Source organism: Mycteria americana, chromosome 2 (genome assembly GCF_035582795.1).
Source record: "Mycteria americana isolate JAX WOST 10 ecotype Jacksonville Zoo and Gardens chromosome 2, USCA_MyAme_1.0, whole genome shotgun sequence".
Classification (NCBI taxonomy): domain Eukaryota; kingdom Metazoa; phylum Chordata; class Aves; order Ciconiiformes; family Ciconiidae; genus Mycteria; species Mycteria americana.
Window position 1 is genome coordinate 19,541,511 of NC_134366.1, and position 15,432 is coordinate 19,556,942.

General features: G+C 38.3%; 1 protein-coding gene across 3 annotated transcripts in view; it reads right to left on the reverse strand.

Moving 5' to 3' along the window:
• GPR158 (G protein-coupled receptor 158) overlaps nt 1–15,432 on the reverse strand; it is a 212,465-nt gene that overhangs the window by 88,324 nt on the left and 108,709 nt on the right. For all 3 annotated transcript variants that reach the window (XM_075492633.1, XM_075492632.1, XM_075492631.1), the window contains exon 5: nt 1,725–1,793. In XM_075492633.1, coding sequence (XP_075348748.1) covers nt 1,725–1,793 — 69 coding nt within the window. The remainder of the gene's footprint in view (nt 1–1,724; nt 1,794–15,432) is intronic.

Genomic DNA, 15,432 nt, shown 5'->3' on the forward strand with positions numbered 1-15,432 from the left:
AGGGGGAAATGTTTAAATATCGGTGAAAAGCTGAGGGGATGCTTCTGTTATCGAACCCCTCCCTCCCAGCTCCGTTTCCTTTCCTCTCTTCTCCCTCTGCATTTAAAGGTTGTGGATGGTCATCTCTTGCATCTAACAGGATGGTTCTTCTTCAAGACAACTGCTGAGAGAGAAGTCTTTTTCCACCAACGGTATCTCAGTATCCCTGACGCGGAGCACCTGAAGCCTGAAGACAGACAGCCACCAAAGGACCTTCATCCTTTGTGAAACACAACAATTAGAGGATCACGACAAGAACTGGGAAAGAAACTGAAGAATTAGTGACAGGTGAAAAGACTGCAGACACAGCGAGAGCTATGATGAGGCTTCTGGCATACTTTGGAGTTGAGGTTGTACAAACACTGAGTGGTTCGTATGGAGCCTCTACCTGGGGAAGCCACTATATGGCTCCACGGTTCTCTGGGAAAGCAAAGAGGAGACAGCCGTGGAAAGAAAACCCCTCGTGTTATGGTTTATGCTGTGAATTTCTGTAAATGCTTCAGAGGATTTCTACACCAGCTGAGGAAGCAGGGCATGGGCTTTCTGTTCTGCTCACTAGAAAAGAATATTAAAGAAGCTCAGAAAACCCCAGGGAGAGGTATTGCAAGTTGCAAAAAGCATTTGTACAATATGGAAAAAACCAAAACTTCTTTCTTCCCGACATCTGCAAAGTGAATGATGAAAAAACACATAAAACTATCCTAGAAATGCACACGCTTTTTCTTTAGAACTTGAAAGGCCCACAAGATTCAAAACATAATGTATAAAAATTCCATTGGGATTTGTGTTTATTATCATATTCTTCACACCTCATTCTACTACAGTTTATTGGCTACTTGTTCTGCAACTGCTAAGGAGTTCTATTTCCCAGCTAGTCTCTCAGTAACTACATGATGCACAGAAGCAAAAGTAAAAGCACAGAAGATTCTGACTACTGAGGAAAAGAGAACGTAAACGTATTTTAAAATAATCCACAACTCCATCTTTGTTTTTCTGTCTCCTGATCTGCATGCTTTCTATCAACTTCATTCAATTTACACTTTGATTTCTTGCTTTATCTAGTCATTACATTGGGTTTATGTAGCAATTAACAAACTCGGGTTTTCTGGGATTTTTGAAAAGAGAAAGGAACTATATTTCTGTGAGTTCTGTGATATATTCCTCATGCGACTGTGAAACTACTTTTTTTTGCACTTACAGGACAGGGATAATACCATCTTATTTTCCCAAATACATGGTATTGCAGATGTGATGTAGCTTCAGAAACGTCCAAATACATGCCAGTAATACACTGAAATAATTACTCTCCTTTGTACTACATTCCAGAGAAATACTTGGTATAATCAGTGTCTTCCTTTTACACACCTTGCATATTTTTCCCATAGCATAGTTTAGAGAGGTATTGTCTTTCAAAGCAAAAACTCAGCTTAACCCAGAACACCTAAAAACTTTCAAGTAAAAAACACTGGGAAGTTCCCTAAACTGAAAATGGGGAGTTATTACAAATATAGTAAAACATTCAAGTGTTCTTAAGAATATTTACAGAACACAGCACATTTTATAGTCAGATTAAACTAATCATTACATAAATAGTTTTGACATTTATATTTTCACCAAGGTGATTCATACAATGTTTTAATGTCAGCAAGGATATAACTTTTCAAAAAAGTTATAGTTTGACTTACTGGGAAGTACAGAAGAAGTGATCCAAAAAGAATGGTTTCCAACAGCACCAGCCCTGAAGCCCTGATACTCTAGAAGACAAAAAACAATACAAAATATTAGAAAATTCTCTCTGTGTGCCATTTAGATGCGGGTTCTTTGCAGAAGGCACCTTCACTTTTGTCAGTATAATGCTTCCACAGTAATGCTTATTAAAGCACAGGATTAAGCTGTCTGTCATATTGGCATGCTCCACATTCTTTAATTCACAGGCCCATTACAACGGTTGTGTTTTACAAAATCCAATTTAAAAAATCACTCTTTCCTCTGTTAAATACCATTCAACACACATTACCTGGATACATTTTGAAACTGCTAAAATTGCTCTCAAGTGTGAAGAATTATGGATCATGGGAATTACAGATATGAATTTAACTGTACTATTTAAGAATTTGTTCTGTACTATTTAAATTTCAAGAAGTCATTCGAACATTTTGACTTATTTAATATTAATGACTTGGCTTCTATAATACATATGAATAATCTGCAATTTTACTGAATACAGAGTGTGCTCTTAGACTGAAAGCACCTTTATTTTTCCTGAAATATTGTGCAAAGATGTTGATTCAGACATTAACTTGTCAGGATTGTAAAATATCATGACATTTCCTCACTGATTCTAATGCGGTCTCTCCAGCATAGTTTTCTTACATTTTAAAATTAAAAAAATCAATTCTTTTCCTTAATACAAAGCATATTCCAATAAGTTTGATGATTTATGTATAGTGCATCTGCACCTTATCTTAAAGACAAAACATCAGCGCTGCTTCCCATTTCTTTAACCATCTCCTTCCCTTGAGATATTGTTTCATACACTGTTCTGGAAGAAGGCAGCGCCTTCCCGACTGCAAGCAATGCAGTCAGATAGGACAGCAGAAGAGGCTTTGCCAAAAATCTTTTGAAAAATTCCCTTCTTTCGCATCATAAAATCCTCTTGTGGGCTGGAATCAATGGTTCGTGGTAATCTCTCTAATGGGTTTAGATGGGAGAAGTTTATCTTTCAGAAGTAAGGCAATCATAACAAAATAATCTCTATCTGAATGGATTTACAGACAAATTTTTGGTGCCCTGGGGTCCAGTTTCTGCTTTCAAAAGACTGGTGGAATTTTCCAGATAAAATTCAGCTTTTCAGTGAATCTATAATCTTAGTCAGATTTCCTATTTCATCATTCATTTTTTCAACTGGTCACTTTTACAACATCTAATGTACTAAACATAGGGGGAAAGACAGGGAGAAAATTCTCAGGAAGCCTTTTTAATATGAGGCAATTATGGAGCTACCTAATTTCTAGCAATGGTGAAATTTTGCAGCAAAGGTTGTCTAAAGCATGTATCTCAGCAGAGACGTCATCAACGTCTTACACAAGCGTTCACCTCAAAAATTATCACCAGGAGTTACTCCCAATGGGTATTCACATCAAAGCTTCCGTTTTAAGGAAAACACTAATATAACAGCTCCAGGGGCATCTTTGTGCTATTGACGCTATTTTAGTCACAGTGAAAGCCTGGAGTGAGGATTATGAATGGTTTTCCACAAGTCTTACAATGATAATAGTGGCTATTTGGTTCAACCACTGCAAGATTTTCCCAGAAAAGTCTTGGGAGCACACCTTATTTCCTTATTTTTCAGCCGGCATTTTTCATGAATTCAAGAATCATTACTATGGCTCCTCTTTTCTAGACTTTTCCAATTCTTTCACTTTTCATTGTGGATCTTAACCTTAGACTTTCATATTAAAAGTTTCATATTAAGGATTGCAAAACTGTTCTGCTACCTGTCTCTAAAATTGTACCCTGAAACTGAGACGTATACATTTCTAGCAAAATTTCCATGGAACTGATATGCTTCCATGAAATGTTCCTTAAAAACCAAAGCAAAAAAACCCCACAAACAAACAGCTAAAATACTGTAACTATCTTTCTGAATAGAATGCAATGCTTGCCTTAGCAATTGCTGAAACTTGAATACCGACCCACGAGGGCAGCTTATATTTACACTGGGTTCCCGCAATGCAATGCATTTGTTTCAAGAACTCAAATTAAAGTGGTTTGGTTTTTTTTCTCTATTATGTTGTTGGGTAAAGCATAAACACAATCCCAAATGCAAAAAGGTGGGAAACTGGTAACTGAAATGCCAGTGTCAGGTTTTTTAGGCTCAAGTGATCCCATTGTTCAATGACATATTGAATTCAACTGAGTCAGTACTTTATATAATTTATTTCTGTCACTTGAATAGATGGGCAGCTTCACCTACTAGCCTGCTAATGTAAAGATGGTCCAGCATTCCCGTACTGCATTTCCCCATGTAACAGCCCTGCCTCACTTAATCTAGAAGGATGCTCCAGAGAGACACTCACAAGACATATATATCAAGAGAAAAAAATTGCCCAAAGCACATTGATTCTGTATTTGTGAGATACTCATTTGTTAAAAGCATCCCTAAACAATAAACAAAGACCCGAAGGGATGATACCATCTTTTATGGATGCTGTAATAAAATTGTATATGTACCTGTATTTCTGTATTCAGATGCATTCAACTTTTTCAAATGGCACTATAAAAATCAATACATATAGACAACTTTTCACAGAATCACAGAATCGTATAGCTTGGAAAAGACCTTTAAGATCATCAAGTCCAACCGTAATTGGACCGTTCAAGCCTGCTTTCTGCAGACACTCTGTTCTGATCTAATATAACACCAAAAAGCTAGAAGTAAATATTTAGATGCCAGTTATGAAGTCATTAAATGGAATACTCCAGGTTATTTTAATTAAGAAGTGACTAGACTCCCAATTATTTTGTAGCTTAAATGTTTGAAGCTATGGATCATGCATACTGTTTTGACATGTATAGTAGAAAGGGCAAATATTTTTACAAGCTATAAATGGCAGCATGAGTTAGTTCACATTTCTAATGAACACATAAATTTAGCCTGACTGAGATGTAAAACTTGTGTGCAGCAGATGAAAAAGAAAAGCTTAGAAAGCTTAGAAAAGGTTAAAATCTGATTAAAAAAGGTTAAAATCTGATAAAAAGATAACAAATTTCACACTTTGTGATGTAAAGTTCCCAGCACGATATCATAAATTTTAAAAAAGCACTATAGGACCATGTCCACAAGATTCCTTATGTGGCCCTGACTCTGGTGTAGCTGGGAGCTCCACATATTTTGATACAGTTTTTCTTCACAACTGTTTATAAGACAATGGCACTTCACTCATTGGGAATTAATGCAGAGGGGTCTTGCCCACACAAGACACTGGCAGAGGTCAGTGAACTCACGTCTTCTCTGCTATCGAGCAATACTCAAACCACTGAAGAAGCTTTTTTTTCTTGTTTTGTACAATGCATCTGGATATGACAGAATGGCCGAGAAAGTAGCTGAAATGGGTATCATAGGGAAGATAGAAATGATCTAAAGAAGCTGGTCTTCACCTTCTGTGAGAACATCCTTTTCTAAACAACTCTTTCACATCCTGATCAGTCTTTTCTTGTCAAGCTTTTTTCTGGGCGGCATGATCATAAGATAACCTGCAGGGGCAAAGAACTTCAGCGTTTCCAGCTCTTCTTCCAAAACAATGAATGAACCCATGATTTTCTTCTCACCTGTGTTCCGGTAGAACCATTCTCTGTGAATTCTGTCTATGCACTTCTGTTTCCTGACCTAAAAGAAGCGTGGCTTACAGAGCAACACTGGGATTCAAAATGAGGTTGAATCCAGGTTTTGACTGTGCTTTTATCTCACTCTTTGGGGGTTTTATCTCAGACAATGGGGGTTTTAACCCAACGTTTACAGATACCACAGCTCTTCTTCAGCAAATGGAGGATTCTTCAGCAAATGGAGTAGACATTCTGGCAGAGATGAATGCCATCCACAGTGATGAAGAAAAGCACAAAACTTCAAATAAGAAATAGTACAACCAAAGAACTATTTTTGCGTAAGTGTAGAGAAAAGAAAAAAACGGGATGGGAGTGGAAGCATCGGAATTCTCCCGAACTACATTTTTGAAACTCTAATTGTTAATTTTCTCCACTGCAAAGAAAAGGAGATATTTTAATAACAAAAAAGTAACATGAAAGTTTTTGGTTTAGAAAAAACACATACATTGATTTAAAAAATATATATGACTCTCTTCTTCCAATAACCCCCATTATAGCCCAAGAGGTAAGGTCCAGGAAGTGAAGTCTTCATCCAGCACTGAAGCTTTAATAACAGGGAACAGCTAAAGAGGGGAAAACCAAAACTAAAGCAGGATGTTTTTAAATTAATTTATTAGATAAAGATATTCTATATTTGATAGAAGGTATTTCCACCAGTCTCTGAGCACCAGTTTTTCCACCAAAAGTTGAATCCTTCACTGTACAGACTTTGCAAACACAGGCCCCTAAGGCATGGCCGTGGGCAGCACCACAAATGCTTGATTTTACGGGAATACGCAACGTACACAGCAGGGAATATGCCAACATACATCAGGAAAAAAGCGTTTGCTCTTTTAAGAAAACAAATGAAAGAATGGCAACAAATGATAACCCAAAGCCTCCACCAACTGGTGTCCACCTATACTGTCTGCACAATTAAAATTCTCTGATGGAATTCACAGAAATCGGGGCATTTTAGGATATAGCCCTGAAATTCCATGCAGTGGGATTTTCTTCCACTTGCATGCAACATTTGCTCAATTTCTTTTTCTCTTAACAGCTGCTTGGTTTTTTGCATCTGCCTTGCTTGCTGGCATTTATTTTGGTTTTTGCTTATTTATTTCTCTGGCTGTTCATCTTGTGTGCAGTTTGTTTATTGCTGCTTCGTCTGTGTGCTCATTTCCCTTTCGGGGTTTTATTGGTATGTTTACTTATTTGTGTCAGTAAAACTGTCTTTTCTGGTTTCCCCTGTCTCACTTAATAGTTACACATTGCTGACACCTAAGCGATACTGCAATTTATTTTCCTTCTAGTTTCATACTAACTTTCATACTTAGCTTAGCTACCTCTACCATACATTTTCCACATTCTCTAGGTTTGTTTGCTTTTTAATTAACTGAGATCTTGGTAATAATAATAATAATAATAATAATAATAATAATAAGTCAAAGGAGGAAAAATAATTATTGAACTAGGCATTAGCTTCAATCCAGCCTCCATCCAGAAATACTGGAATCAGATGCAAAGGAAGCAATTAAAATAGTATGGCATGTATTACACTAAAGGTCAAGATAAGGTATGTACTGGTCTCTACCATGTTCTTCATCCTGAGTCAGAGTTCTTTTAGAGAGTAGCTACCATCCTTCTGTTCCACAGTGAACAATAAAGTCCACTAAGACAATTCCAGAAAATCTGATGCAAGCTGTCAGCCCTAAGAGAAATTCAAGTGAATTGCAATCGGGTGTTTCATAGGAAACTATCAAAAGGGCTAGCTAGCAAAATACAAGATAGGGTTAGGTACATGGTAGCAAATGCAAATAACGAAGTAGTGTGAGGACACAGGACATAAAGGCTCCTGTTTGGTGGGCTCACTAACTTCTGAATCACTGGGTATGTAATGCTACACCTACACAGAAAAATCAGCATACTAGAACAGTAAAATGTCTTGCATCTGTATGTAATGTACTTTGAGAAACGTTTATGGACAAAGTGAGTTCAAGTAAACTAGTGTGACTTAGGCAGTGGCACAGGACTCGTAGCTGAGCACATACCTTCATGTTATACAGCCACTACAGACTGGATCGGCACTCCAACTCAAGGAGGAAGACACTAGAAATATTCACAGCAACTCCTCTCAGCTGGTATGTATCTACTAACAGTTGTGAGATGCTACTGACCATTTTGCATTTCAGTGACTACTCGAAGTTAAATGAGTGTTGGTGATCTAAAGTAAACTGTTAAAACTATTCACGAAGTCAAGAAATACTCACAGTCACTACTGGCTCAGAGGTTAGATATCACCTCCGTGTGAGATTCAGGATTTGACTGGGACTCTGCATCCAGGTATAGGGTCAGAGTCACGGCAGATGACATCATGCTACATGATGTGGTATGTTCAGTCCATAAACAAGTTGAAGAGCAGCTACACTGAAATTGCCTTTGTAGGCTTCGCCTTGGAAGCCAAGACATAATAGTGGGTCACAGTAACCCCATGGCAGATTCTTCTGGTCAGTCAAGCAAGATGTGCTGATGGAGAAGAGACAGAGCCTTGGGGTAAGGGCAGGGAAAGCAAAATCAGGGTGCTGGGGTCCAAGGCAGCCCTGCAAGAAAGGAGACCTTGCCAGACCTTGGTGTGGTCCAGACACATAGACAGCCAGCGGCATTTTTCTTAAGTGTGTTTTCAATACTCAAATCTCAGTTCAGCACATCCAAATATTCTGAATTAGGAAGACAAGGAAGTAGAGGCTGGTTCATTACTTCTGCTCTGCTGTGAAGCAAACATAGTGGCCTCTCCAGAGCAATTCCTTTACGGAAAGCCTCGTTCACTGTTTATTAGAGAAATACAGCTATTCTCTAACTTTCTCATATATCTTTTCTCATCAGTAAAAACAAACCAAAAACACTATTACAGGAGGGAAGCCATTCACCATAGGTCTGTGCTGTTTTGTGAATAGCAGTCCAGCTGAGACAGAAGCACCCCTTTAACACCGAGTAACTCACAGGACTCATCCAAACCAGCAGGACTGGGGCTAATGCCTGCTTTGAAAACTGAAGACTTGAACAGAAGGAACAATGAAAGAGAGAGTGCATGCCCAAACAGAATATGTTAGATTCTTTTTATATACCTTTACTAGAAAAGGGATAAAAACCCTAACATACTAGTGCAAAATACAGATGACTGTGTGACCACTCATCAGTGCTCGAACAAAAGTAACATGACTGAGGTGCAGCTGCTTCAATAACATACAGGTGTTTAACATGTAGATCATCCTGATTCCATTATGAGTTTGATGTCTATAGCTTTTCTAGGCAAGGAGCTAGCATGTTAGAAATATACAGAGAAAAAACACAAATTTATTAATCTGAAAAGAAAAAAAAAAGTGAGATGGAATGGGCAGGTAAAGCTAGAAATAAAATGGGTCCTAGGGGTCACATCTGCAAACCACATTCATTTGCTAAGTCTTGTGACAAGAAAAATGACCAGTGAAACTTGAGACTTACACAACTTTTCATAGTAAGATCACCACCCTTTGCTCTCTTCAATATATTAGAAAAGGAGGTGTCTGGGTATGGTGGCAGCGCAAAAATACCTACTAATCTACCTCGTGTTGCCCAGTATACAGTTTTCCTGGATTGTGGTGAGAGCTCACTGTTGGCTCGTATTCAGCCTGATTCCACTGGAGCTTCCCGGTCTTCTTCAGCCAGCCTGCTACTCAGGACATTTGATTAATAAAAAGATCAGGATAAAATAAAGACTTAGGCATACAACATATGAACAGATGCCTTTGTTGAGATGATGGTATCAAGGCAAGGGGTTTTCTTGACCCGTCTCATTCTAAGACTGCATTTCAGCCAGAGTTTTTTATCTATCTGATTACTGGTTCCAGTTTTGGATCTGAGGAAGCTGGAACTGCATGTGTCTGGAGCATAACAATGGAATTTCATTCTCTATTCTTGGTACTACCTTCAGCTACTTCATAAAGAAACTGACCAAAACAAGAGGGCAGCTCCTGGAGAAAAACTGAAATGGTGACTACAAGAGCTGAGGAGCAAGCACGCGTAGTCTAACTCTCAGATGTCACTGGAGAAGAACAGGTAAAGCCAGATCACGTTCATGTCACAACACTTCAAAAGCAGGATTTCAATGTTACTGCACTGTTTGGTTTGTTCCTGAGGCTTTCTCTGGGGCAGGAAGGAACTATTCATCAGCTCCATGCACGCTATTGCCAGTCCACCTCTCACCTTAGAGCTTTACTGTCGATTGCCTGTGAAACTAATGAGGTGGGGAGTTCCTAGGTAGCACAGGCCAAGTATCCCCTATCTTAATTTCGGTTTCCCCCTACCAATTGCCTTAGCGGAGCACATTTACGTGACTAGGCCTGCAAAAAATATTGTTTGTGAAGGGCTGCTTTATGCCTTGGGGTTAACTCAGTCTTCAGTCTATCCATACTACCTAGACCACATTAGTAGCCTTTGAGAGAAGCAGTCATTCCTTATCCCCAGATCTCAGAAAGTAACACCATTTCTGTGGCAAATCACATTGGAAAGGAAAGTCATACATGCCTCTTGGGCACTGCTAAAGGGTCATAAATAAATGCTTAACAATTATTTGCATGAGGGAAATTAAAAAAAAAAATGTAGCCGGCCAAGTTGCATCAAGTGTAACAAAACAAAAAGCTAAAATGATGAATAAACAAGCATAGAAGATACTGCATTTCAATTCTCTGTGGTCCTAAGCAATCCAGGAAATACAGCAGCATTAATTAGCATTGAATTTCTGAATGTCATCACACAAAGTCAGTGATACGAGTGTCAAAGTATTTTCAGAGAGGAGAAAAAATAAGAACTTAAGAGCCAAAATAAAATTAAAGTCATTCTGTATCTGCTACATTGTATATTACTGAGTTAACAGAACTGTACACTTTGGGTGTCAGTCCAGGAAGACTGCAGATTTCTCCAGGGCCATATGTCACTGTGTATTATGTGAGCATGGTACCATGGAAACCTAGTGAGGGGAAAAGGTTGGCATATTCTGATTTTTTTCACCTTCATTAAACAATTCTGCCACTTTTACAATATAAAGAATGACCAAGTGGGGCTTTAAAGAAATTTAAGAAATTTAAAGACATTTTCTTAAAGAAAAAGATTTAAAGAAAATTTCCTTTTGCAAAGGTGGCTTACCACCAGAATGTAAGCTTGCCTTACAGATAAACGAGGCCTACAAGAAATGATTAGAAAAAAGACAGAGTTCGTCTTTGATCTCAACTTTGAATATGACACATTCATACTTATTAAACTGTAAAGGGTATCCGCCACTCAATGTACAGCTGGAAAGCACAGATGGTTACACGACAGAATGGTACAGAAGCAAGGAAACATAGAGAACAGATACAGGTTTGCTCTGCTGTGCTAAGCTGATGTATTTGAAATGACTAGATACATTACTATGTAAAACTGTCCCAAAACAAGTGAAACAAAAAGCTTAGCTAAAGGCACATGTGATGGCAGTGTGCTCACTCTCCGGTGCTCCCAGGAGGAGTAGCGCTGGCGTGACCCTCTTGGTGCAGGTCTGGCAGATCCATTCTGCTCTGCACGTGAGGACACAGATGTGATGAGAAGTTATTGGATCGTATTCCCAAATCTGTTTCTTACTTCTCTGAAAACCTTTCCTGTTCAAATTCTTGTTTCCTGGTATAGGTGGGTCTTTACTTCTATCAAATGACAGAAGGGAAAGGAGATTTTGTCAAGTTGAAAATATTTGGTCTGAAGTGGAGCTGGTTGAAATGTTTTATTACCAGTTCCTTTTCTTAGTAAAATACGCCTTCCCAGCAAACAAATTTTTTCAGGATGACTGTATTTTTGCTTTGATTTCCATGCGCTGTTTTCCTAAAGCCCATGGAACCATTTTCCTGCCTCTTATCCCATATAACTTTTCCCAATTACAAACACGTTGTTATCTTTTTCAGTGAAGAAACTGTGTGGAAAAACTAAGGTGCTAATTTTCAGAAAATTTATTTCACTTGAAATTTCCTTTAAGAAATAAAATATAGAGATCCTTCTTTCTGTCCCTGAGGCTGAGCTACAGCTAGCAAGATGTTTGGCTCCTCTGTTAAGAGACAAAAGCTGGACCTGCCAGTTCCCAGCCAGCCACTGACATTAAGAAGAGCAGAAAAGAGTGGAACTGCATTTAATTGTTGTGGTTATCTTAATACTGTTCGCACCTGGACGAGGACTACTAGGGACTAAAGAATGGGCACAAAAGCAACTGGAAGGAGTTCCCTGAAGCCTCAGTTAGGTACCCTGGAATGGTGCTGTCATAATTTTTTTATTTTCTCAATAATAAATTCAGGGACTGATTAGGACTGCTACCCAGGAAAAGGGAAATTTCAAATGCCATAACAAGGCTATGCTTGCATTTTATTATTATTGGTTAACATACAAAATTCAAGCAACTCATTCCCAACTAACTGCAGGAAACATTCTTCACTTCAAGATAGAAATGGTTGTGCCTCTTTTGAAAATTTCTTTGTAAAATATTCAAGATGAAATTCTGTGCCCTGTTCAACCTCTTACCACGCTGACAAATACTTTTAATGATAATTGTTCTATTTGAATAATAGCCTCCTAATAGAATATGGATTGCAAATACAGTAAATTTCATCGCAAAGGCCAATTTTCCAAAGACAGGCCTACAGTTATGTGCTGCCACTTAAGCTGTATTGGCAAATGGTCAAAATTTTCTGGCATTTGCAGGTTTTGTGCAGTATTCTTAAACCAAATATATATAATCCTCATGTTTTTTCATTTCCCTTTAAAGAATACTTACACAAAGGTCATTTCTTTTGCTATTACGAGTTATAGCTGAGCTCAAATAGAATATAATTATTAAATTTACTTTTCACTTGAAAAAAGATCAGGAAAAGGAAAGGTCAAGCAGCCATCAATCACAAATCAATTCATTAAAAGTGCACAAGATGTCAGGGATCCAATAAATCCCTAAATACTTTCTTTTTCATTCGTGTGGCCCTTGATCCTTTCTGTTATACAAGTAACGAAACCCATTACGATATATCGTGATGGAGATAATGTGTTCTGCATTTTGAAACATGGGTCCTGCTGCATATAAGTTGCACTACACCACCTACAAGACAGACACTTGAAAAAACAGTATCTGTTGGTGAAGAACCCTGACAGTGAAAATGGTTAATGTTCCAGGGACAACTTTTCTTATAAGAGCAGGAATTCCTTCCTTGGGGACATACTGCTTAGATCAAGATACCTGTTTTTCACCAAATAGTGATGAATATGTAGATGAAGGAAAATCAGTAATGAGGTAAATAATGCCTAAGTTCACTTTCAGTCTGTTCACATCCTTGTAGTTAATTTAAAAGTTGAATATGTAAAATGACGATCATCAAAATTCTGGATCACTTAAAGTGCCTGTTTCACTAAGTTATGCATTCAATTAATGCAGAAATGAAATGAAAGGAAGATGCAAAGGCATTATGGTCTTCAAGAATAAAATACAATTTAATATCCATAGTTGTTTAATCAGCAAGAGATCAAACAGAATATATGAAAAATCTGATAGAATACAACCCCAAATTTCACGAGCAGGAGGTGGGGCTCAGTTAGCATGTTCCCCTGATTTAGTCTACAAATAGCTTCAGAACACCTGAACTGAATTTCAGCTTTCTTATACAACATGGCATCACCTACTACGGAAGAAAATAACACAGCTCACTAAAACAGTCTGTATAAATTGTAGTTCAATCATGTAGAAAGAAATATTTTATGGTAAATTACAGGAGAAAAAACCAACCTGCCTGCAAAGCTCAAGATTTGTTATATCTCAGAGGAAACAAACTGAGAATGATGTAAGAAGAGAAGGGTTAGAATAAATCTGATAAAGATAAAAAACTCATTATTCACATGACTGAGAAGGCAAATGAACTGTAGATGAAGATCATTATACTAATTTCAAATCAAACAAAAACTCATAATTCTGAAGATTTTAAATCCAACTGCAGTTTCTATTATTCACTTTTACTTTACAAGAGCCAAGTGGCTAAACCGCTCCAAACGAATAGCTTATGATTGAATCTGAGAAATGCTGATCCCAAAAATGGTAAGATTTTTCAGCTCTTCAGAATTTATTACGCTAAGTAATCATTTATTAAGTTTAGATCATTTATGATATGTTTCAGTGGAAATAAAAGCACTTTTGCCTTTGAAAGAAATATTGCTACATATAACTTAATTATTCTTCCTACTGCTGTATTGCTAAAAGCCCCAGCGCCAGGTCAGCCTCAAGTTATCGTGGACCCTGCACACAAGGAGAAAGTAAAAAAGACTGTCCTTCCTCCACAAAGTTAAGAATTTAAGATAAGGGACAACAGACGGATAAGGACAGATGGGAAGAACAATGGAACAACAAGGCAATATCACATATCATAACAAGCCATCAGTAGCGCCAGCCTATCACTATCCCACCCGTAGTCACATACTTTATCAGCAGTTGAATCTGAAGACAGGACATGGAGAGCAGGGGATGCTCTCAAAAAGCCTCTGCCAAGCATGAGGAAAGTATGAAGGGAACAAGGGGTGTGTTTTGAAAAATGTAACAAGATGATGATGATGGAGGCTGGTGTTGACACTTCTGCATCAAAGAAATGGCATCAGGAGAGAGAGAAAAGCTCATCCGGGAGTTCAAAAACCAAGAGGTATAGCTCATGTACGATGCCAACAGGGAGATGCAATGAGGACAACACAAAGTGGCAGGACAGAAAATCGTTTGCAGCATCATTTTGAATACACAGGAGCAGGCCATGACTGCATTTGCCAAGGCCAGCTGAAAGGACGTTGCAGTAGCCAAGACACAAGATAACAAGCTGAGACAAGAATCTGTGGACCGGCAGAAAACATGTATTAAAAGGGAACTCAGAAGGAGTTCAGTAAGGCTTAGACATAGGTGGAGGCCAAGTGAGCTCCAGAGTCCAAAATGATGTTAGCTAACAAGCAGGTTGCTACAGTAACTAAGAAAGCAGTAGCTGGGATGGCTTAGAGGGAAGCAGGAGGAGATCAAGGTTTCTTTTCAGCTATATTGATATTGATGAGAAGATGTCAGAGAAAAATGTCAAGATTTTATTCCAGACAGAGGGAGGCACGGCTGGGACAGGGAAGGCAGAAAGCAATCTGACTGTGTTCACAGCACGAAGTCCTAAAGAGAAGCTGACAGCATAAGGCTGCTGCTTGTGAGCTATAAACCTTCAACTTTCGCCCAAAGAAATGAAGAGAAAAATGAAGAACAGGCATATGTTTTAGTCTGAATGATCTGTGTTCAGCTTCCACCACATGATACAGCCAAAAAAGCACATAAAAAGCAGCACATAAAGTTTCTCTGAGGATGCTAGCATTAAATAAAAGTTTTACAATAAAAAAATATTTGGTAAAAAATGCAAGACTTTTCCTAGAATAAGGTTTCCAATACAGTTTTATTTCTCTTATTTGAAAGTTCTCATGCTACATTTTTTCTGATACTGTTTGTTTTCCCGTTTCTTCATTTAAGCTATTTCTTCCTTCTCTTTGAGTGAAACTTTAAAAAAAAAATATTTTCTCATCTTCAAGTGTGCTTCTCTTTAGTTATAATGGTTTTCAGCATCAAAATGGGGTCCAGACACTGGCACACTGGAATGTAAATCCCAGCTGCATCAAAACCCACATTTCAATCTCCAACCTTGGCCCTGTCGGTTCCCCAAATGCTTTTCCCAGAGATAAAGAGCTCATGAAGCAAATGACTGTCACTATGAAATTCTGCAAGCCTTCCTGGTTGAAAAGGCCCTCCACTGCAAATTGGGCTCACACTTGGAATAGTTCTTCTGAGCCTACACTTAGACCCTTAAAACAAAAAGAAAGGCCTACTTCAGACAGAAGTCTGCTCTTGGAAAGGGAGGCATGCCAAAGACCTCGTGCAAGCCACCAGGGACTTTGCTATTGCTATTGATTGTACAAGGAAGGTTCACAGCAGCA